The sequence below is a fragment of the Halictus rubicundus genome, chromosome 3, assembly GCF_050948215.1.
Source record: "Halictus rubicundus isolate RS-2024b chromosome 3, iyHalRubi1_principal, whole genome shotgun sequence".
Taxonomy (NCBI): domain Eukaryota; kingdom Metazoa; phylum Arthropoda; class Insecta; order Hymenoptera; family Halictidae; genus Halictus; species Halictus rubicundus.
This window is the reverse complement of record NC_135151.1, coordinates 7291145-7314916: the sequence shown is the minus strand read 5'-3', so window position 1 is coordinate 7314916 and position 23772 is coordinate 7291145. Positions and strand designations below refer to the sequence as shown.

Below are 23772 nucleotides of genomic sequence, written 5' to 3'. Positions count from 1 at the left end.
AAGTCTCCAAAATGTGTATTTATTGTGCACTGATGTCTCTCGACTTTTGAATGATTTTTGATTATACAAGACGGTTTTTGGAGTTCTAAATATAGTAATATTAAATATTTAGTAGTTTTTTAATTTCTATGACACTGATCTACCACGCATTGAAGTCTCCAGAATCTTTCGATGCGATTCTACCAGAAATAAAAATTTCTGAACTACACAGCGCTATTCTAGTATTCAATTTACAGATGCCTGCATCTTCGGGAACTATTTTATAGCATGATCAAAATTTATCCGGAACATTCCACCAAAATCTCATCGCGCACTGAAGTGCTTCACTGATGCAATTAACGAAGGTAGCATCCATTTCGTTAAATGAAAATGCACTCCATCGCCCAATGCATTCTAAAATTGAAATATCAATGAGAGCAACAGCACAAGGGTTTTCCAAACTAAATTACACAGAAAATCAACGTCCGCAACAAATTTCTTAATAAATATCGCTACCTTGGATCTATCCTACTCGCGATCCTCCCCACTAGTTAACACGTTCTAAAGTTTCTATATCTTTGTACCGTAGACTACGTTCACGGATCTTTGGAATGTTCTCTACCGATCCCAATCGATCCCGTTTCGATCGGAGTCCACTTTAATAATCCCTGAATGATTCGTTGGGCTGTTTTCCATCGTGGATGCTTGAGCAGATTCTTCTAATGAGGATTGTCGGACGGTAGACCCTTGATAGCGAACGCTCCGCGGAAGAACGGCTTGAAGATCTCTAGGACTGTCTGTGTTCGGCGGGCTGAGTTCTGAAAATCGTCAAGAAAGATCGGTCTTCGTTGTTGAATCGGTTCCACGCTACAGCGATCCAGCAAATCAACCGTGGAAATTCGAAGTTGCGGGTAATTGAGCGTTCAAAGTACGTGCTAAATAACGCTACTGCCGTGTCAGGCACACAGTGATCCATAAAAATGTACGGTCCGATAGATTTCTCATTATTACATTCCGGAAGTGACGTGCAAAAAATTGGTCATCGAATATGTAAGAAATACTAAACAATGTTAAAGTTGATACACTTTTTGTCTTAAAGATGAACTTAGACAGTGAAGAATTGATTCAACTGGACAGCAGTCATTCAGATTTAGAAATTAAATTTTTCGATGCATTGCACACCTCAGAAAAATCTTAAGATTCCACTGTTACAAGTAAATAAAAAATCTATTAGATCAGAAAAATTTGCTGAACATCGTGCACGTATGAATTATTTATCTAGATTTGAGAATTAATTTTTGCGGTGTACGATGCATTAAATGCGCCAAGAGGTCTCTAAAGGGCAATAGAATTAAAAAGTGATTTACCCTGATAAAACTCTCACTTCATTAAATCAATTACCCCGTCTCAACAATTTTTTTTTAGGATGGCTTGTTTGGCAGTCGCCTCGTCAAATATTAATACGCCGCTACCAAACGATATAGTTCACTTGTCGAGACGGTCTCCGCGTTAGTGGTCGATTAGCATGCACGCTCGAAAATTTTGCAATGACGAGTTTTATGTCGAGTGAAGGGTAACACGTTTCCGTCGATAAGCCGATCGATAATCCAGCCGCAAAAAACTCGCTGACAGATTCTCGAGCAAGGTGTCGCCGGAAACCCCTTCGACGATCCGCGAAACTTTCGAACAGGAAAAGCGATCCCGGCGTGGATCACGTGATCTAGAATAAAATCGCGGCCGAACCGATCGAATCCAAAGAACGAGTCTCGAAGTGGCACGATCGATTTCACTACGATTTATCGGCTCTTTTGCCGATATGATAATACTAAGTCATCCGAAAAATCGTGTCGCAGAAGAATTTTGTTTTAGTAAGTTCAAAGAAAATCAAGGACACGATTTGCGAAGTGATCTAATATTTGTTCAACTTACAAGTATCAAGCTGTTCAAGATTTTGCTGACATTCGTGACTAGGTTGAAGCCAGTACCGAACGCTGATGACGGCACGTCCAAGGATACTCGCTTTCTGTCGAATTCAGGGATGTCCTCGGTGGTGCTCACGATCTTTTCCTGAATACAGACAAAATCACACAGCCAATGATAGATCTCCTTTCACAGTGGCAGCGGCTGATCGCCGGCGGACACCGATCTCGATTTTTCACCTCGATCGAGAACGGGTTCGCGATCGAGCCGACCGAGATCGCGACTGGCATAGCCTACGCGTTGACGCAATCGATTTTTATGCGACTACGACCTCGCCGACTTCGATTACTGAGCGTACAACGTGTTGAGAAAATCGGTAGCCAATGTTCGGTAATGTGGTGGACTTTTGGTTGCTGGAGATGGGGAAAGGTAGGGAACACAGTCACAGAAACGTACAATCACGAGTAAGAATGTTAGCACAGCTTTTCACTATGTTAATTATACTGGTTGGGTATTTCTGCAAGATAAAAATTGTCTGATTTGATATACGATGTATATAGATATTTATTTCTTCCCTTTATAATTTTCATCAGTTGAAAATAACAGAGCAGCCATTTTTAAATTCTCCAAATGTTTTTATTGGTTTGTGTCTAATCTACTAATTTTTATTATAAATCGCACCGAAACTAAATGTCTTCGAAAATAAATTTCACCAAAAATCAGTGGTAGGAAAAGAAAATGCTATAATAAATATATTGACAGTAAGAAAATTTGGTCACCTATTTCTTCGACACATTGTACATTTTCCTATAAATCGGTTTCTCGTTGCCTCGTTTAGCTGTTTGAGGCAAAAACGATTTTAATTCAAGAGAAGGTTCATTGAACCTAACGTGTTCAACAGGTAAATCACTCTAGCATGACGTAGTTTGCGTTTTTTCAATTAACACTCCGTCTATCGATGGTTATTTAATAGCTATTTGGAAGTTTGAAGTTTTTCGAGATTAGCCGAAGATTTCTTAAGAAACTTTTTAATGTCGGTAATTGCGGCCGTGAATCGACAAAGAATTTTGAAAGTAACATTGTATAATTATTTAACACTTTCACCGCCTTGGAAACTCCCACGCCATTACCATAATGAATTAAACAAAACCGGAACGAATAGTTGAAGTTCCTTTCGGGTTTGCTCGAGCATATAAAAATTAAATTCCAAGTCTGGACACTGCATTGTCTCATACACATATGATCAAAGTGGATCGTGTGGGTCTCTATGCGAAATTAAATGATCCAGAGATAATTTACAAAAATTGAAGCTGAACAAGAATATACTTTCTGTTTATCATTAACTTCGATACCGTAACGTTAAACGCCAGCAGTAATTAATCTCAATGAACTGCGAATACTATTGCATTCTTCACATTGTTCGCTATTAATCGTTATACGGGAGAGATAATAAGCATAACCTTTTAGAACGTTCTTTTAGAGGAAATCGTTTAAGACCGAGGTAATGACTACTTTCCTCAACGGTGAGGTTCCTTATGAATCAAGTAAAGTTACCACTAATTGTTGTTAACGTACACATTTCCTTGCAGTTTCGAAATTTATGAATGCTACAAGTGCACAGAGACCCACAATCTCGCCACCACGTTATATAAAAAAAAATAAAAATTAATTAATTAATTTTCATATCCTCCCTCTTAAAAAAAAAACAAATTCGAGGTACACTGAATATCACTACACCTACCCAGCTTACTCTAATGACTCTAGGATTTCATCGCTCATTAGATACAGATCACTATAGCAAGGCATTGATTTGATCATCAACGATACCACTTCCAAAAGGGAATTTCTTTTCTTGAATCATCTTCACTGTACCAGATATTCGGAACAAATTCCAAGAGAAATCATCAAGCTGCTGCTGAACATCTCACAGACATTGATCATGCCAATTAATAAGCTCCCCAACATAGAATGGTTAAGATCGACGTCCCACGGATGATCGGAAAGGATCAATACGGGAAAGGATCGAACGGACACCTCGCAAAAGGGTTTCGGAGTACACGGCTCGTACATAGAAAACATGATCATGCGTTTATTTGACAACATCATCACCATATCGTGGCCATCCACAATCAATCCTTTTCTCGTCGTCGTTAATACTTAGAGCTTGTATAAGATACTACTGTATTTACATCGATGACACAGCGTCGAGGTAATCCGAGCGAGGGAGAACATTCGCAATGCTCGTTCGTCGACTACTTCCTAATCCTATTTACACAGTTTTGCGCATCGTTGGCGGATTCTCGTTGATTGCCGGCGCTGTATAGGTAAGAGTGGGTGGGGGTGGGTTATAAAGCGGGGTGGGAAGGGGTAATAAAAAAGAAATGCTGAACAATAGACGGTCTTGAGGGGTGGGCTTGTAACAGAGGGTGGGAGGGGGTAGTGGTAGTGTCCTGGCAATTTATCGGCCGAGCTAGAAAGAAAAATCCATGTCGTCAAGTTTGCACTGTTCGGCGGTCGCTGCTGGGAAGCTGCTGTTGCGGTTTCGTGAGCGGATTTATTTTTGTGCGATCGGTTGTGTAATTTGATGAAATTGCTTTTGATGAGATTGCTTTTGATGACTTTTGCTTTGCTTTTGACGGTTTGCTTGCTTTGCTTTGGTGTTTCGTGATCCTCTGTCAAGCGGTGCTGCTCGATGGCCCTTTTGGACGTGTCCACAGTCCAAGGTCCAACGGTCGCCATTTTAAGCCGTATAATATGCCGCTTGCGGTGGTTCGTATTCGTACTGTTTGCGCACATAATGCTGACTTTAATCGGCGGATCTAGGTCGGTTAGGACACTTGGACAAGGGTTCGAGACCCTCGTCCAAGCCTCTAGGACAAGCTGTGCATCGAGCGATTAGTGGCGAACCAGAGATGACCCGCGCGCGTCGTTAGGTTATTTCGCGAACCGCGAGACACGGCCGACCGACGGTCGTTCGGTGAATTATGGTCGTTCGTCCAACAGCACGATCCTTGAACCACGTCGGGCCAGCATCGATGAATTTATTTATTACTAGACCGCGGATTTTATGCGTTTGTGACAAAACCGAGTAGGTTCGATTTATAACGGTGAAAAGATGAAAATTACTGATTCTGTCCTCGATAATTTGAATAGGTTGAGAGTGGTGTATTATTCAATTTAGGCCGGGTCTTTTCTGACCCAGCACGTAAAAGTCTTCATTTAATTGGAAATAAAAGGGAAGGTATCGGCTAGAAGCACCTCCAAGGAGTATGTTTTGAAAACTTGATAAATAATGTTTAAATAATTACGGTTAAATTGTGGAGAAATAGTTTTGCTTATAGATGCGTAATATCCGCAGTCCGTTAATTATGGATGCATTGGGCAACGCGAGCGCCGCGTTAAAGGAGGACGTGCTGCCGGTTCTCGCTTTTATCTTCCACGCGAACGGAATGCCGTTACATTGCATGCAACCAGATGCAGCTACCACTGCATGCTACTGCACACCAGACAGTCCGCGCCGTGCCGTTACGAGAAAACGTTCAGAGAAACTATGTTACAGTGTAGAATTGAGATTCGTTCGCGCGGGGAACACCTCTCCCGGGCACCGGGAGCATAGAAAGCGGAAGGGTGGAACAGAGACTCGTTTAAAACTCGCGAGCAAGTTAATAAATTAAAGAGAGAGAGAGAGAGAGAACAATCGATTGTAGAAAGACTACATATGTCTAGCTGTAGAACGATTTATCCGAGTCCGTAACCATTTATTATATTTCGCATGCTAGAATAGTTGTTTCCGGAGAGTGGTGCGTTTGGTGAACGAAAAAATGAGTCTTCCGGTTCGACCTTGACGATGCTCGCGATAATGAATGATCTTTCTTAACGCCGAACCTACCGAGCAACAACAGTGACACTAACACTTGTTGTATAACAATGGCAAGATTGAATTCAGTTAAATTTTGAGTTGTGTTTTAGAAACCTGCTCGAAGAAATGAATTTATTCAATCATCTCTCGTGGAAGTTCTTTATAATTTTGATGATTGCTGGCGGTAGGTTTAACGTTAGTAATTTTAGGCGATGAAAACGATGGGTTCTTAACACTAGAAGCATCGAGCACTAAAAATCGATTCATAATTCTTTGAAAATGGTAATATTAACCTAATTTTGACAGGACAGTATTTTTGTAATGTAAAGCGGAACAAGAAGAACTTGTTGCTTGCAATGTCAGTAATCACGAAGTAAAGAACAGATATTTCAATTAATTTGGTATTTACAATGATCGTGATCCACGAAGCAAAGAACGAATGAATTATTTCGATTTTGAACGAACACTTCTAGGGTTAATATCTTGTAAGTTGATGGGCTCCGGGAGCCACCCCTAGTCTTTCCAAGGCCAATCCCGGCCAGAAGAAGAGCATTCACGGAAGGCATCAGGTCTCAAGCAGTAGCGACGATCAGGTCGATAGAGAAACGTGAGAAGAGAGAAGAGAAACAGTTTTAATGTGATCCTACCCCTCCGCCTAGATTCGCAAACGCTCCAAGGTTTATTCCAGCGCTGGCATCTTTCGTGCCCGAGTCAAGACTATGTCCTCCCCCGGAACTTTGACTCAGAGAGGACAGGCTGCTGAGTTTCGAGCTGAGGATGCTTCCTAGGAGACCTGCGGTACTGCCCCCTCCGTGGCCGCTGTCTGTAACTCCCAAATTCGACAAATTAAATGCACTTTTACAATCCAGACAAGACATTCGTTCGTTAGCTTCTTGCGTTAGGACCGAAAGTTACGTGCAGACCCATTAAACTGAAAAAGTGGTTATCGTCTACATACGGAAACACTAAATGTTGAAAGTGAGGTCGAACTTAATTAGAAATCGTAATCATTAGACTTCGGATCTTTATGGAAAATATAAATTCTGTCCACTGATTGCAGGACGCAGGAACCATATAAAAGTTCCTTTTATTTCTTTCCTTTACAATTTTAATTAGCTGTAAACAATCTGTCGACACTCTCAAATTCTTTTCGTCTTTCTCCGGTTTCAAATAACACCCGCTTATTTCTGTCAGAAATGCTTAACCTCTTGAGCACTGTACGCCACTATAGTGGCTTCCGTGGAAAGCATCAGTTGAACGCGCCGTGCTTAAGAGCCAAGGGTAGTCACGTGACTTTTGCAGAGTCAGCAGATCGACAAATGCTCTATAATTTTGTCTTGAGATCCGTCTTAAGTCTGCGACTAAACTTGTCTCATTTTTTGCTCTGTATTATCGATACTATGAATTCTGACGCCAGAAACGTGCTTCAAGTTTTTGGCTTTCTTTCGCAGAGGATCAAGAGAAAATATAGTTGAATTTGTAGCTGGAGATATTTTCTACTCTCGAGTTCATCCAGAAAACTCATCCAATGGAATAAAAATGCTTGAATTCCACGACATGCAGATCGTCAATTTTTGGCCTACTTCTAACGCTTATATCACCAAATATCTGCATAATCTCGTCAGCTCATGACCAGCGCGCGCTAGATTGAACCATTCTCTTTCGATTGAGCCCTTTCCCAGCGAAAAATATTCTCATATAAGGACGAAAGGTTGAGACATGTAAAACCATTTCTCGCATATTTTTGTCGGTAACGTCGTTACTCTACTTTATCGCGAATCCACGGAGGTTAAAATCCGCTGACGAATAATTACGATTGTAGAGATTGAAACAAGTTCTCGGATCATGTTCTAAAATGCCAAAATCCACCTAATCACCGTCTACAGGCCCAACTCATTAGAGACACTAAATATTGAAATTGAACATGGACATCATGGGTCGCATTGTAACCGTCAAGATCACTGTACTCTTTCGATCCGTTTCCGCTTCTAGCTTCGTTAAGAAGGCTGAGAGCCTCTTTGGGACGTTTCGTTCGAAGGAATTTTATTGCGAGGGCAGTTTGTGCCAGCCGGTCGCTTGTCAATTAGGTTTGCGAACAGTACCTGGAGCAACAGCCAATGATCCGTCAAGTTTCCCAGCGGTTCCAGCCGCGACACCAGTCGCAATCGAGCTGAGAGGCGCCAGTTTCGAAGCGAAAGCTCCGGCCAATCCGGTCTTCGCGCTCGTGAGGAACGTGGACGCGCTGTTCACGACCGGTCCGATGCTGCCGCTGGCAGCCTGGATCTTCGAGGCTATCAGCTCGCTGATAAACTTGCTGGTGGCAGAGTGATGCGGATCGATCCCGAAGGCGGCGTTCTTCGCTTTGTTCGACTCGTCCAAAACCGCCAGTGCTTTGGTCTTCGAGTCGATGAAGGTATCTAGCTTCTAAAAATAAACGGGACCCCTAGGTGAAGGAACGATTCTGGTTCGGGTTAGACGGCTCGATTAGGCTGTTTCTTACGCCGAAGACGAAATTCAGGATCCCGTTCGAGACTCCCAGCTTGACCACTCCGATTTTTCGCTTGTCCCGGTCGGTCCTGTCGTCGTCTGCCGCCTGGTCGCTGTCAGTTTCCACGATGTATACCTGACAGGTGGTTCGATTAATTGAAATGAGATACCAGCACGGAGGATCTCGCTCCCGCGCGGCGGGAGGATTGTCTCGAGGATTGAGTAACCGGAGAAAGGAGAGAAAGGGGGAGGCAGAGACAGTGTGTCTCGGGGCCGCGAGACGCGCCGACTTCCGTGAGTATTTCAAGGCGTTCGGTCGATACCGCCGTCGTCGGTAGAAACGCGCGGAATTGGCGGCCACGGGAGGAGGAAATGATCAATTAGAAGTATTGCGCGCGAGGAATCCTGCGGTCGAGCTGAAGACGATTATATGTGTACGCGTTGGTTGAGACGTTCTCGGTAAACGATTTTACAGATAAGCGACAGGAAGAGGAAGGATTGGAGCGTGTGCGGCAGACACGAAACGAGAGAGAGAGAGAGAGAGAGAGAGAGAGAGAGAGAGAGAGAGAGAGAGAGAGAGAGAGAGAGAGAGAGAGAGAGAGAGAGAGGATGAAACCGTAAGCGAAATTAAGAGATGGAGAAGTGGAATTGTTTGAGACAGAGAGAGAGAGAGAGAGATGGAGGAAATAGAGAAATGGAGAACATCAGCTTCGTAACTTAAAGAAGTAAGCTAGATACAAATACAGTGAATTCTCGATATATGTCAACTACATCGTCCAGGGGACATACCCGAGCCGTGTTATGTTTACACTCCTCGGCGTCCGAGGCCTCTCGAGCTTCGCGGTAGTGGGGATAATCCCGCGACGTTTATCGTCCAGGCCTAGACGACATATATAGAGAAATCACTGCACACAAAAGAAATATAGCTCTGAGAGAGATGGAATAATATATAGATAGAGCGCTAGGAAACTAGAGGACTGGTCGACTGGAGAACTAGAGAACTGGAAAACTAAAGAATTAGAGTACCACGGAATAGTAGAACCGTAGAACTAAAGAAACTGGAGAACTACAGAAATAGAGCACTAGAATATTAGAGAACTCGAAAAGCACAGTTCTAGAGACACAGGGGACTAAAAAGACAGAGAACTAGAGAGATAGAGAACTAGGGAAGTAGGGAACCGGTGGAATAGAGAATTAGAGGGACACAAAATATAGAGATAGATGATTAGAGAAATTGAGGGCTAGAGAGATAGGAAAGTAGAAAGAAGTACAGATATGAAGGGGTAGAGAACTAGAAAAATTTGAGAGCTCGAGAAATCGAGAAGTTGAAGAGTAGCCAACTGGGCAAACTGAGAAGTAGAGGAACTAAAGAAATCGAGAAGTGGAAAAATAGAAAAGCAAACCGACAGAGTTCTAAGACCACAGAAAGCGGGAAAATCGGTGGAACAGAGCCGGAAAGAGAATCCGAGGCTCCGCAAGTGTCGACGAGTGGCCACGCGTCCACGAAGTTACAAACTTCGAGTTAGTCAACCGCTTTCTCTCTCCGCTCGTTCCTCGTGGTCGCGATTCTCTTTTTCCCTGTACAACATCGGCTCGTCTTTCTCCGTCATCGATACGATATCGTCGAGAGCCGGGTACCAAAAACGACCAACACCGGAACAATCGATTGTCTCGGACGCGTTCTCCCGTTTCCCTCTTCGTCTTCGCGACGCAGGCGGCCGGCGAGATAATAAAACTTCGAAATAGGCGCTTTCACTTTCACCGTTCCCGACACGTCCTGTTTATGAGTTACATTTCGATTTCGTCGACGTTCGTCGTCTCCGTTACGCGTAACGATTACCTCGCGACGTAACCGGCGATTTTAATCGATATTTCGTTCGCCTCTGCTCCGCGCAGGCCCGTTCAACGTTCCCGGGCCCCGAGGTCGACCATTTTGAAAGTTCATAGCCGACAGCTTCGATCTACTTGCACGTGCGTTATCCTGTAAATAATATTTAATGAATGACAATTTCGAGTTGACTTCGGTTTGACTTTCAATCTGCGAACGAACGAATCTCCCTCAACCACAACCCAAGGAGTTAACGACACACGCAAACAGAAGAAGTCTTATCTCGCCAAGTGGGTTAGGTATTTATACATCGGACGAGCGCGCGTGCACCTTGCTCCTTGCACAACTGTCGCTACTCACACGGAGCTCCTGCACAGTCTGTCTCATTCCCTGATGTTTATTTACAACGGAGAGATGCACAAAGTTTAGAGGTCAGGAGGACGGAAGCTACATCGACGACACTGTTAGCGGACAATTTCACAAATTACAACGGGACGGGTTACAAAGTACAACGACTCCGAACTTTGTACAAAACACAGATCACGAACAGACTATGGACAGTGGAACGTACGCATAGTTGGTTTCACAAATGTGAGGCGGCCGAAGAATCCATTACCGGCGCAATTACGTCACAGAAGCTTCTAAATTTGATTACACTTTCGATTTCGCCGGGGACGCTTTCTAAGGAGCTGGCTCCAAGGTCGCGTCGATACCGACGATCGATCGAGGTGGTCCCGTGACCCGACCGCGTCGTGCTTACCTCGTTCAGGGGGCTGAGGTCCTCGGACTCCGCTTCCCTTTTGACAACGGGGCTGGCGACGGCGATCGATGCCAGCAACGCGAGGCCGAACAGCACGCAACTGATCCTCATTTTGTCTCCTTCTCTTCCGCTTCCTGCGACTCGGTTTGTTTGCTCTGGGGAAATCAATGTGTCGTTGAGCAAGCGGTACCGTTCCGGGCCTACCGGTGTAAATATAAGAGCCCCGGCGTGGCGCGCACACGCGAGAACCCGCGATCCGAAATGTCAAGTGAAAGGATGGCCGATGGGGATTAATGAAAATTCGTGTTCGAACAACCGCGCGGAACAGCTGCTTCGTACCGGGCCCGAACACAAGGACCAGGGGACACGCCGCCAATCGACGCGTGTGCTACCCTTCCAAATGGCAAAAGTAAAAGTCAGCCGGATTCGGAATCGTCTGCACGGCGGAACGGGTTAGGGAACGTAACCGACGGAACAGCTGACACTGACGAACGTGGTCGGGAAAATTCCAAAATCACGTGGCGGTGGTTTGGCAACGTTGGTAGTCAGCGTGGAGCGTGTCGCTTGACAGAAAAATCCGAATCGAGAGAAATATCTGTGTCTTTGAAACAGCCGAGATCACGTGGCGATGATTCGAAGATGTTGGCAGTTGTGGGTTGGGTTTCTTGACAGTAAAGTGTAAATCGAGAGAAACGCCTGCGAATTTAAAACCGCCGAAATCACGTGGCGATGCTATGGTAACGTTGCTAGTAATTAAAAATTGTTGAGCAATTTAAAAGTAGGGTGAGTCCTTTATTTTACCCTCCCCCTCCCCATATGTTCCTCAAGTGAACCTTAAATCCAACCCTTGGATATTGTTCCGAGCAATTTAAAATGAGCCTTTTAGTTTAGCCGCCATATGTTCCTCAAACTGAAGATTTATTCATTTTCTATTTTAGTAAAATCGTTTGTCTCGGCGTTATTGTGTTGTACTTTGATGGATTTTTTTGAAGGATGAGATTGCGGATAAGACACGATTGGCTGAATTCAGTGTTGAATACGAATACTAACACATAATATCGGCAAATTTACCGTGTGAATTTGTGAAGAATATTCAACAATCAACAAGTTGTAATTTATTCGTGTGAACCCGTATGAAAGTTAAGGAAAGTGTTGTTTGGCAGTCGAAGCGTGATGCTAAACATATTTAATGCGTGCAAATGCGATTGTTCAATTATGTTGATTCTTGGGTCTCTTACAGTACAGTGCCACAGAATTTAATTTGTCACATTTGAAGTGTATGTAAAGTTTCATATATCTTCCCATCATTTACATCATGAGTACAGCGTAAGTAAAAATAAAATATAAACCGGACGATCAATCGACTACAATATAATTACAACGAATAAACAGGAACACCACAAAAGTACATATTTCTTTAACTACACACGAAAAGGATTAAACGCCTATCCGAGCCCGCCCCTCCGCGTATCCAATCTACCAAACTAAAATCGACTTTCACTTGCCAATAGATAAAAATCAGCCTGAAACAAATCCACTTTCAGAGTCCACTTGAAATCTCCACAGGATAACAGAAACCACGCGAGTCTAAATCTTCTAATTCACAGCAGCGTCAGGCTTCAATAACCCGAGAGAGAATTCGATCAAAATCGTGAAAAAGTCTCTGTGTCCGGCCGACTGTCAAAGTGTCAGAGTTGGCCACGTGGTGCCGGCGATCGAAAAAAAATGGAGGTGTGCGCGACGAGGATGCGATCGGTGAACTTACTCAGAGCGTGAGCCGGTCGAGTGCGTGAGAGATGTGTGCCTGACGGAGCGCGAGCCTCGTTTGAGGACCACGGTGAAGGAGATCCCGATGTCTTTAGCGAGCCGAAGGGGAACGAAGGCGAGCATGTGTGCCCCTTCGAGAATCGAGGATCGAGCTTCGAGAATCGCAGCAGGCCTCGCCTGCCTCGCCGGGGGCCCCCTAGGTGGGGCGGGTTCCGATTTCCTCCGCGAATCCCGCGCAGCCTCGTTCTCTCGGCTCTCGAAATTCCCGTACCCCCCGCAAGAGTCCCCTAATCGCGGGTATTGCGCAACCGAACAGTACCGAGGACACTCGAGGAGGGAAGATGACACGAACTGGACGAGATGCGACCGCGGGAAAGGCGGTTCTTTCAGGAGCAAATCTTCACGCCCATCGACACTTCATGGTGGGGAGCATGTTGAAACGAAAGTGACACTGATAGCGTGCATACATTGGGGCACTCGCGGAGCGGCGGAGTGGATGTCGGTCTGACTGGTTTGTCGCCGCCTGGAAATGTTAATATCGTTTCATCACGAGTTCGATCAACGGAGTTTATGTTTTTGCTAATTGTGAGGCAAGATATGTGGAGCGATGTGGGATGTGGGAAATGTGGGTCGGTTTGAAGGATGGGTGGTGGATTCAGGTGATGGTTTATTCCAAGCGCAAGTAGGCGATGGTTGGAATTTTGTAGAGCTAGCATTGTTGGAATTTTGTAGAGGGTGTTGGGTTGCGAACTATCTGGATCTTGAGAATCTTGAGATTTTGAGAGTCGAGGTGTGGCAGGAAAGAGCAAGGGAATGTGAGTTTTGGGAATTTTTTTCTTGGAAACTGCGAGGGTTTGTTTAGGACATGTTTTTGGGATCGAAGTGGTTGGGTTTGGAGAGTATCTTGTAATTTTTTTGGTTAAAAATGTTTGTTGGTTACAGAGTTATGGCTGATCTTCTGGAGGTCCTGTATGAGAAAACAATTTATGGTGATCATTCTTGCTAGATACTAGTCGAAATGACAAATTCAATTAGATTTGTGGATCATGTTATATTCTGGTCCTTGAACGAAGGATTTTTGAAAATATTTATTTCAGACAAAATGGTGTACGCCCTGAGGTAAAATTGCGATTTTCAGCGATAAGATCATTTGTTTTTATTCAATTAAAAAAACAAATGCAACGAAAAATAAAATCCCTCTTTCAAGAACTATTGTCATTGGCTTTTGAGATCAACCACAACTTTGTATTCGATAAGTATTTTTAAATAAAAAAATTGGGAGGTACTCTAAAATAAACCACCTTAGATACGAAAATTATTTTGTAATAAAGTATTACAGTTTCTTAGGGAACAATTCCCAAAGATCATATTCTTCTTAGCCCCTTGATTTTTAATAATTCATTCATAGTTGATAACATCTAATGCTACGAAAACTATGCTTCTAGGAGTCTTTTTGAGACTGGTTAAAGACCTTTTTCTTCTTCAGATTCATATGTGTCTCTAGATATTATCTCGATATATTAGTTATTTATTGTAGCCTTTCTTTACCTTATCATATATCATGACTATTCCCAACGTTCTTAAGAAGGAAAATAAACACGTGTTGTGACGTAAGTAGTATTTTCTTCCTGGACCCACGAGTACAACTGAACATAATTAATTGCAACCATCATGGAAAGTTGCCACTTAAAATCGCCAGCTAGTCATCGCGAGTACCACTTTTGAATTAAGAATATGTATACGTCTTGATACATCACAGTGAAATCCAGGAAGCAATTCCTTTAAGTCTTGAACAAGGAAATTCACAAATTATTTTCCCATTTGAAAGAAATTTTTATATTCCTTAACAGTTTATATTTATTTTCACTTGGGCATAGAGCACGTTCGAAGAATGACAGATCTAATATGCCTGAATAGTTTTAAAATATTCTCACAAATATGGAGCGCTCCATCTAAACATAGTCACTTACTTATTTTCATGAGTAGGGACCATATAAAAAATATTTTATGCGGAGTCAGTGGATAAATATACTCCAAAGAATATTTTTATCATTTCTATCAAGAGCTCTTTCTCTGGGTTTCCAAAATCACCTATGAATTTTATTGCCACCTTAATCCCATTGCATTTTATCAATTCTAGTAGGATTTGATTTATTCGAATGCGTCACAATAAGAGTAACGTCACTTATATGTGATCAACACTGAGACCCACCGTGCCAATGGCATGGCCATAAAAATATCCTCAAAATATTTTATTTAACTGAGGAATACATTTATTTAGCTACCATAAGATGAACTACACTAAAAATTCTATACCAAAAATGTTCGAAGAAAGTACTTTGAAACTTTGAAGCAAAAATCGAAGAACATACAGTCTAAAGAGAATTGTACAATTTTTATTGAGCTGCCTTCAAGCAAACCACCCTCGAAATCTCTCATAAAAATAATTTCGAGAAAGATACGGTAAAAAGAAAGTTGTACAACGTCTTAATGAGAAAGTGACATGTCACCGAGCCGGAGAATTTACAAATACCAATCACCTTTCGATCGTCGCCCATCGATATCCCATCCCACGCGTCCCATTCCCAACATCTCCGACAACTAATAAGGAAAGCAGGGGGCCGCGTAATTGCAATAAATTATATAACCGCGCATTTGTAAGCTGCGCGTACGCTCACAGGTGCACTTACGAAAACGGGCGGGCTGTTCGAATGCGTGCAGTGTCCGCGCGATTTTAGGCTATCGGCCGGCCATTATGATCGCGAACTATCGTTGCAAAACCATGTGCGTCGGGTGTCCGGCGAGGTGCAGCCACTTTCTCATAGCATTATCTCATATGACGCCGAACCATCGTAACGCCGATTACGCAACGCCAGTTTCTCCAAATTGGACCGTACACTCTTTCTCGCTTTAAATATCGCGCGTTTGCTATACCGGGCTCGCTAACGGGGATGCGACGAAACGTACGGTGCCGTCCGCTGTATCCTCGCGATCTAATTGCCGTAATTAAACACGGCGACGAGCCTCGCAACGAGCCACGCCGCTGCTCCAGGACGCTGCCATCGCAATTAAGCGCGATTACGCTTAACGAGTCGCTTTAACACTGGACGCGGCCCGTGAAAAGCTGCAGTTTGCAGATTTCCTGTTTTATAATTGATCCGAAAGCTGCTCCCGTCGGAAGATATTAAGTAAATGGTTTACACGTGGACCCAGAAATGTGGGCGACTGTTCGCTTTCTTTTTGGAGATGCCAGGGAAAGTTGCTTAATTTTAATCGAGTGGGCTAAGCATGGTATGTAGCGTGTAAGTTACTTCATACCGTCGATAATAATGCTAATGTTCGTCTTTCTTAACGCGCAGGGCTAAGTCGCAGCTATTTTTTTAATGCATAGTTAATTCGCTGTACCAATAACGCAATGAATGTTTGTCCTCTTCACTGGCTCTACGATGCATCCAGATTATTGTTAACTGGTTGTTGTAACTTGCATGCAGTTTGCAATATTCATGTCTTATAATTGATCAGAAAAGTTATTAAATAATTGGTCTATGAAATTGTTTGTGTGGGGACCTTGAAATGTTGACAAACATTTTATTTCTTTTGGAACACGAAGAGAAAAGTAGGCTAATTTAAATCAGTTCGTGCATTGGATCTGGTATATAATTTTTAGTCACTTTGTGCTACCGATAATAACGCAAATATTATTTGTGTTTATCAAAGAATATTTTTCTTTTCGTAGTTGTAGTTTTCGAAGTTGATTATGCATGGCCGATTGAAAAAGACCAAAACTTCTACACACACTTAATGGTTTGTAATTGGACAGCAGATTTCTGTGCACAATAAAAATTGTCTGCACCAGTTACACGAAATTTCGATTGAATAACAATATATTTCTTCTGCGACAATTTTAATGAGATGAAAATAACACGGCAGTATACTTCTTTCAGGGTTTTCACTGTCTTGTGTTTCTCCTACTGATTTCTGCCATAAACGAACAAAGAACGTAGTCCTATTTATAGTGCATAGCTAATTTACACTACCGGTAACGCAAGAAATATTTGGTTCGATCCAAAGTTCTCTCTACTACAATTCAATTTTATGATCTTTCAGGATCTTTACGGACGTGTAAAGTTGCGAATGAAAAAGTGATTCGGAGATCGATACACCTAAGATTAATGGTAACTTGCGAGCATTTCCTGCATTTATGGCCGCCTGAAGAACACAGTTAGAAAGGTAATAAATTGTTCCATCGATGATACATAATTATATAATTAAATAAGCGTATAAAATAGTATACGCGATTGGTATCGATTAAATAAAAACGAAATTGACTAGAACACGGTTCATTGTGTTCTGTTATGCTCAAAAACGTGTTCCAATACGTTCAACAATCCTCTGAAACTCAAAACGAAATCAATCACTTATACAGTATCCGAGTAAGAACAAAATACTGTTAAGAAAACCAAGACACTACTTTGAAAAGACAAATGCAATAAAATATTCTGCTTTATGTAATTAAAAAATCGCTCGAATAATTAGCGAACCATCGAACCACTTATATGAAAAGGCAATTGCAATAAAATACTTTGCTTTCTTTAGTTACAAACCGATCCAATAATCAGCGCAGGATTAAACCACTCACGTAAAAAGGCAATCGCAGTGAAATGTGGGATTTTTTATAACTAATTCTCCAAATACTATGCTTGCAAAAATTGTGTCAGGTCTCGGGAAACGCGGTCGTAGTTTTCATTTAAAAGCCAGCGATTTGCCACGGATTCGCGATAGACAGCGGACGCCAACATTAAACCGCAATTACATAGTGAGAACGGTCCTTTTTCTCGGCCACTGAAATGTTTCGTTTCCGTCGGAGATCGCTCGACTATTTTTACGGCTGCCTCGATTACAGTCTGAAACGGGATTCGTCGGTAATTATCGCTGCTCGCTTGCAACGATCCGCGAAGCTAATCGGGACGAACTGTACTTTCACCTTGACCATAATCTTGAAGGTGGTGTAGATTTTCAGGTCACCTTGGAATCGCAAAAACGCTAAAGCTGCGGTGCATACCGAGCTGCAATTTTCGCGGACCGATGCAACATTGATTTAATCATGGCTGATGTTGTTGTGAATTTAGAAAGCGCCAAGGACAAGAGACTTGGTTGCATCGAATGCATTTTGGTTCTTTGAAGTCTGAATTATGATATTGGTACATTTCAATCGCTGTTTTATGGCATGTGCTTGAAAAGTGCTTAAACAACATATGCTTTGAAGGTGGAATATTTTTTGAAAACACCGAGGAATGTTTAAAATTGAAAATCATTTACATTATCTTGTATTCTCATTCTCTTTCTGCACCTGTGTATGCAGTATGCATAAAACTAAAAAAGATTGCCATGCTGCTGAAGAAATTCGGTACAGTAAAGTTTCGATCTAAGCCGAACGGAGCTGCACGATCTCAATCAGTTCGCCTAACCCCTCCACTGGGGGGCATAAATCGCGAGCAGTGTAAAGTGTAAACATGCCGCGTAATCCGATACCGGGACGGGTGTATCGGTGTGAACCACTACTAATCCAATTACGAAACTTCTTTATTTTGCATTATTTTTTTATGGGACTTTCGCCAACTTATCTGCGGCATTTTCCTGATTAAAATGACACTAAACACGATATAATTTGAACGGTATTTAGTGGTTGGACGCGGTCACAAGAAAATGGTAGCCCTAGACGATCTATGTCACAGCACGGACCCGAGGATTGGGCTTGGATCAAGAATTTACAGTAATATGAATTAGACAAAAAGAAAATATTATATTCTCTTTTCCGTAAGCGTGCAACACACTCCACACAAATTATCAAACAAATTAATTCAACAACACGATACCATCAATTTATAAATTGTATAATTAAAATCTAGTTGTACGAATGCTTTCGTTCTTGATAGTATATAAGATGGTTTTATTTCATTGTTTAACCTGAATAGTTTAAGCGCTTTTACGTCAATCGCTGCTCCAGTGGGATTATTTGTATTCCGCAACGGTTTTAACGCACAGTGGCCGATTATGTGTTTTTCTATTGCGCCGGTTGGAAAGTTAATTGCCGATCGCGATGGTCTAGATCGCAGGTGGTCTCTGCGGATGGTACGTGCACGCGTTGTTTTATTTGCAGCGGTTTTCGTCTCCGTTGAGGACACATAAAATTGCACAATGGTCACGATTCGCTTCCCCGTGATTTACATGCGCTACGAGCCGAGGAAGTCCTCGGTTTAGGGAGGAATGACGAAAACCACGATCACGAGAATCGCCTGATTTCGTTGTGTTTGGATCCCTCAAGGTGACTGGTCGATACACCTCGATCGAGGATTACCAAGAAGAAGAAAAGGAGGACTGAAATTGTGCAAAGTGCACAGGGGTTCTGGGTTCTTCGGTTGAAATTGTTGCGCAATGGTTCACGTTTTTAGTACTCGTTATTATTAATACGCGTCACGTATCGAGGAAGAGGTCGATCTCATGGGAACACATTGCGAAAGCGACTGCTCTTCATGGACGAGAACGGTGTTTGTTTTTTACATGAACAACCTCGGTTTAGAATAAATATTATGTTTGCGCAACGGCAGCACGATAGTCTATTTTTTAATTACGGTTTTCAAGGCTTGACTCCGGGACGATCTACATACGAGATCGACTGGACGAGATTATGTTAGATAAAATGTGAGTGAATGTTAGTTTTTAATGGCGGGGGGGGGGGGGGGGGGATTAACGAGTGTTATTATGAAATGTAATTGCAGATTGTGCGCTTTTGTGCCTATATGGTGAAATAGAGTTTAAATGCTTGCTGTCGAGTGTGCAATTATTGTTTTGCGATGGATGGCTTTATTTGGGGACCGTTATAGATGTAGGATTACTTTTTGTAGCAGTGTCAGTAATTGTGAGTATGTAATTGTTAGTTTAGATAAATGTAATAAGTGGTTGAAAATAGCAATCAAGATCTAATTTAGCTTCATAAAGATACAATCTGGATACACAATTTAGTACATGACTGTTCTCAAGGAGATCGCTTTTAACATTTATTTATCGGTAATGCTATTATTCGATCCTATTCAAACAGTAATTTTATACTGATAAATCGAATGCAGCAACCATAAATAGAATTTGCAAGGCACAAAAAGATTGAGGTAACAATTTTCTACGTTGCTAGTTCATCGCGTTATTTCTTAATTCTATGGTTTTTGTTTTACAGATTCACTATGATTCTGTAGTATTTGTATGATTGTTGATCAATACATTAACCAGTTAGCTGTTGGGACCTCTTTGAAAAATGTGTACCTAAGTTGCGTCGCAAAAATTAACCGCTGTTTGAATTATAGCTGTTTTGACGAGTATACTCGTCATGACACAAAATATTGCCATTTCTTCATGACGAGTATACTCGTCAAACACAGTTAACTGGTTAAGTGACTATTTGAGTCAATTTTCAATCTTGCAAAAGACATTCTCCAGGATTAAAGATTGAAGGAACAGTGCCAGAACCGATTAATCAGAAATTAAAAAAAAAATAATCGGATGCAAAAAGGGAAAAATAAACAAAAAATTGTGCCAACAACACGCGGTGTTCCCAGGCGGTCACCCATCCAGGTACTAACCGCGCCCACCGCTGCTTGACTTCGGTGATCGGACGAGAACCGGTATTTTACAGCGAGGTATGGTCGTTGACGGAGTATAACTAATGCGAAACGTGACTAGACCTAATCCAGACCTAGTCTAATAATATAATTTAATTATTAAACCTAACACATACACATATAAATTAAGTTCACGTCCAACGAAATAAACTAAAATGCAATTTCGCATTTATTTGATAAGCCATAACATAAATATACTGAAAAATACTTTACATTATAAAAGTACACTTTATGCATAATCAAACAGTAAGAGCCTGTACACTACTTATAGTGTACTCTTAAAACTCTTAAGTCTTTCTGACTAGAGAATTAATAATTTGTTAGATTGTCGATTTGGAAGTCCAAAAAGATAATTGTTAGATTTAGAAAAGAAATTAGACAATTGGTTTTTTCTGTCGAATAGTACACATGTTATGCTAATTATAAAACAAATAAAACACCGTTTTCATGAACAAATTGAGCTTAAAAGACGTTCTACTAAAATCAGTAGAAACGGTCCGCACTGACCAGACACATCAACCAACCACTATTCAACGCTTCTCCCACAAAATTAACACTGAAAATCGATTGTTTAAAACATTGGTAGGCTCTACACGGTCATTCGAGATTTCGAAACTTGTCATTTTATAATTTCAAGGCCTGGAAACGAGCTCAACGTCCTCAGTGCACTATTTCGTCAGCAGATTACAATATTCCTGATCCAATCTTCCCATCAAGGACCAGACTGTCAATTCAACGAAATGCTACCAAGTGAAGCAACATTATCAGATCAGCATCTCAAAAGTGCGAACACTGTTTAGAAAGGAGGTAGTGTGTCGCCATTGGCGAACCACAGTCTCATTAACTGGAAAATCGAGGACAATGCACTGGTCATAGACGAAACTCAACGAGCGATGGTAATCATTCATGAACGCAAATTGTCGTTGAAGAACCAAGAAAACCACGGTCCTCGGTGGGTAGTAGATGGTTGTCGGCTCCGTAAGTAGTACAGCTATTATGTGGTCAGACCGTTCTCGCTCGTCTTTGATCGTCGTGTGGTGCCACACCACGACCGGATGCGTAAACGTGGAAGGTATTTTCGAGGCGGATCGACGCTAGGTAACTTTCCAACTCAAAGGAAAGAGAGGGAGAGAGAGAGAGAGAGAGAGAGAGAGAGAGAGAGAGAGAGAGCGTAGAAAAGAAAGAAACTGGTCAATATAGACAGAGGCAAAGATGCAGGCAAGAAGCAGGCAAAATAAAAAGCGAGATAGAAAAATAAAATAGAGAAAGAGAGCTTATATGGTAGAGGGAATGAACAAGGAGATTAAGAAAAATAGAGCCATAAATTTGAGAAATGGAGGAACACAGTGAAATAGAGAAATATTAAGAAAAATAGAGCCCTTAAATTTGAGAAATAGAGGGACACAGTGAAATAGAGAAATATTAAGAAAAATGGAGTCTATAAATTAGAGGAATAGAGGGAGACAGTGAAATAGAGAAATATTAAGAAAAATAGAGCCCTTAAATTTGAGAAATAGAGGGACACAGTGAAATAGAGAAATATTAAGAAAAATGGAGCCCTTAAATTTGAGAAATAGAGGGACACAGTGAAATAGAGAAATATTAAGGAAAATGGAGTCTATAAATTAAAGAAATAGAGGGACACAGTGAAATAGAGAAATATCAAGAAAAATAGAAGCCACGAATTAGGGAAATATTAAGAAAAATGGAGTGTATAAAATAGAGGAATAGAGGGACACAGTGAAATAGAGAAATATTAAGAAAAATGGAGTGCATAAATTAGAGAAATAGAGAGACACAGTGAAATAGAAGAAAGTTGAGAAGAGAACTGCCTATGAATTAGGAATTACGAGCATTTCAAAGATTGAGGAAACAAGATCCTACAGAACAGATAGAGCCCCAGAATGAGGAAGTTGAGCAGAAGATTGAAAGAAAAACATATAAAGATTGAAAAACAGGAATACTGATAAAACCAGATCCCCGACGTAACAGGCGAGAAAAAAAGTGAAAGAGCAAGAGCAAAAGACCAACCACCGAGACATCAACGAAAAAGAGGATAAAATCAAAAAGAAGATCGAAATTGAGTAAGTCAGAAGAAGGGAAGAAGAATAAAGTGACAGTGAAAAAAGGAGAACCTTAAGCGGAGAGTAAGCACACATTTAAAAAGGAAATAAATAGAAATGGAGCCTAAGAGCCGGAGAAAGAAAGGCGGAGGGGGGCAGAGAATGTGGAAGGGGCTGATCGAGGACCCGAACAGAGTAAAAGTACCGAACGACGAAATTTCAGTCGATCCGTCGGCGGCGACCAAAAAATCGAGTTCATCGGAGAAGCCGGAAGTGCCAGGGCTTATGTAAAACACTGTTGGGTATCGTATTGGCCGGCAGGAAAGCCGATAGCCTTCCTTTCAAGGAACAGGATGGTTTCGTGGTTAAAATCTTCGTTTTTTCGGCCGGCCCCTCCCGGAGAAAAGTGGAAGCCAGCCGGCCCGAAACCGAGAATGCACGTCCAACGACTGCAAGGTGACCGGCGTTATGCAACCGCACGGGAAAAGAAAGTGGATGCTCCGGTTCCTCCGATTCCGATCGAGCTGGCCGAACACGGGCAATTCGATACAGTTTTACGATTAATTATTTATCCGGGTTAACGAATGCGCGGCACGCAACCGAATTCGAAAAAATGCCTCAGGCGCCCGGCAACGTGCTATTTAATTTTTAAGTGGTTTGATTGAACGCTAAGAGCTTCCGGATTGTCTCCTTTCATCTCTTGCACTGCAATCTGTTTATTGGTAATAATGTGTGGCCGTTAAATTGAATGGTTTTGGGGGGCTATTTATTTCATTTATTTTATTGAACGTGGTTAACATAGATATTTATAACTTTATTACTCGAATAATTGGTTAACGTAAGAGTATTGTTCTCGACATTTAGCCACTCGACAAAAGTATAGACAAAGTAAATCATAGATAATGCAAGGGCTTAAACGTATCATATAAATTACAATATTATTACGAGATGTTCTCAGGAGAATGTCGTAAATCTGTTTCGAGTGCTATGCCATAAATCATTGAAATTTTTCCACAGCTTCTTTCCAATTTTCTCACATTGTCACGTGCTTGTATTAGACATCTTGCATTCTATCACAATCATTTTCTAATACGAAGATTGTCATGTCGGCGAGCACCATCGAGAAAGTCCGAACACCAGCTTTCTACCAACAGCGAATTCCTCGTCTCTAGTTTGCGACAACACGGTAAAACAAACGTCGGGCATACACGTTTACTTACCCCCGTGTCGACGTCCTCGATCCTTTTCAATAACGATCGGCACACACCGTGAAGGGTTCACTCTGCCATAAACTTTCGAGACACGTGGTGGTCGGGCCCGATCGACTTCTGCATCACCTGACCGCTGGTACACCGTGCCCCTCGTTAACAGGTTCCACGATGATCAACGTGGTTCACTCTCACTCGGATATTTGCAAAACGATCGACAATCCTCGG

General features: G+C 41.9%; 1 protein-coding gene and 1 non-coding gene across 2 annotated transcripts; both read right to left on the bottom strand.

The window, feature by feature from the left end:
* Window positions 1–637: 637 nt before the first annotated feature.
* LOC143352549 (uncharacterized) lies at window positions 638–23679 on the bottom strand. Its single transcript, XM_076785146.1, has 7 exons — window positions 23557–23679; window positions 10834–10988; window positions 8259–8381; window positions 7861–8182; window positions 6406–6581; window positions 1909–2040; window positions 638–797 (listed from the first exon to the last, which is right to left on the bottom strand). The coding sequence occupies exons 2-7, from the start codon at window positions 10942–10944 to the stop codon at window positions 699–701; spliced, it is 963 nt and encodes a 320-aa protein (XP_076641261.1). The 5' UTR covers window positions 10945–10988; window positions 23557–23679; the 3' UTR covers window positions 638–698.
* Window positions 20186–20305, bottom strand: LOC143353025 (5S ribosomal RNA). The gene has a single exon (XR_013082043.1). It is a non-coding gene; the product is annotated as a 5S ribosomal RNA (ribosomal RNA).
* Window positions 23680–23772: the final 93 nt, after the last annotated feature.

Excerpts from the sequence above, each read along its gene's own strand:
- LOC143352549 (XM_076785146.1), bottom strand. The coding sequence starts at position 10,944 with ATGAGGATCAGTTGCGTGCTGTTCGGCCTCGCGTTGCTGGCATCGATC. Across the intron at positions 6,582-7,860 it reads ATCATTGGCTGTTGCTCCAG|ACAGCGGCCACGGAGGGGGC; the intron begins GTACTGTTCGCA and ends TGGGAGTTACAG. Across the intron at positions 798-1,908 it reads TCTTGAACAGCTTGATACTT|AACTCAGCCCGCCGAACACA; the intron begins GTAAGTTGAACA and ends GACGATTTTCAG.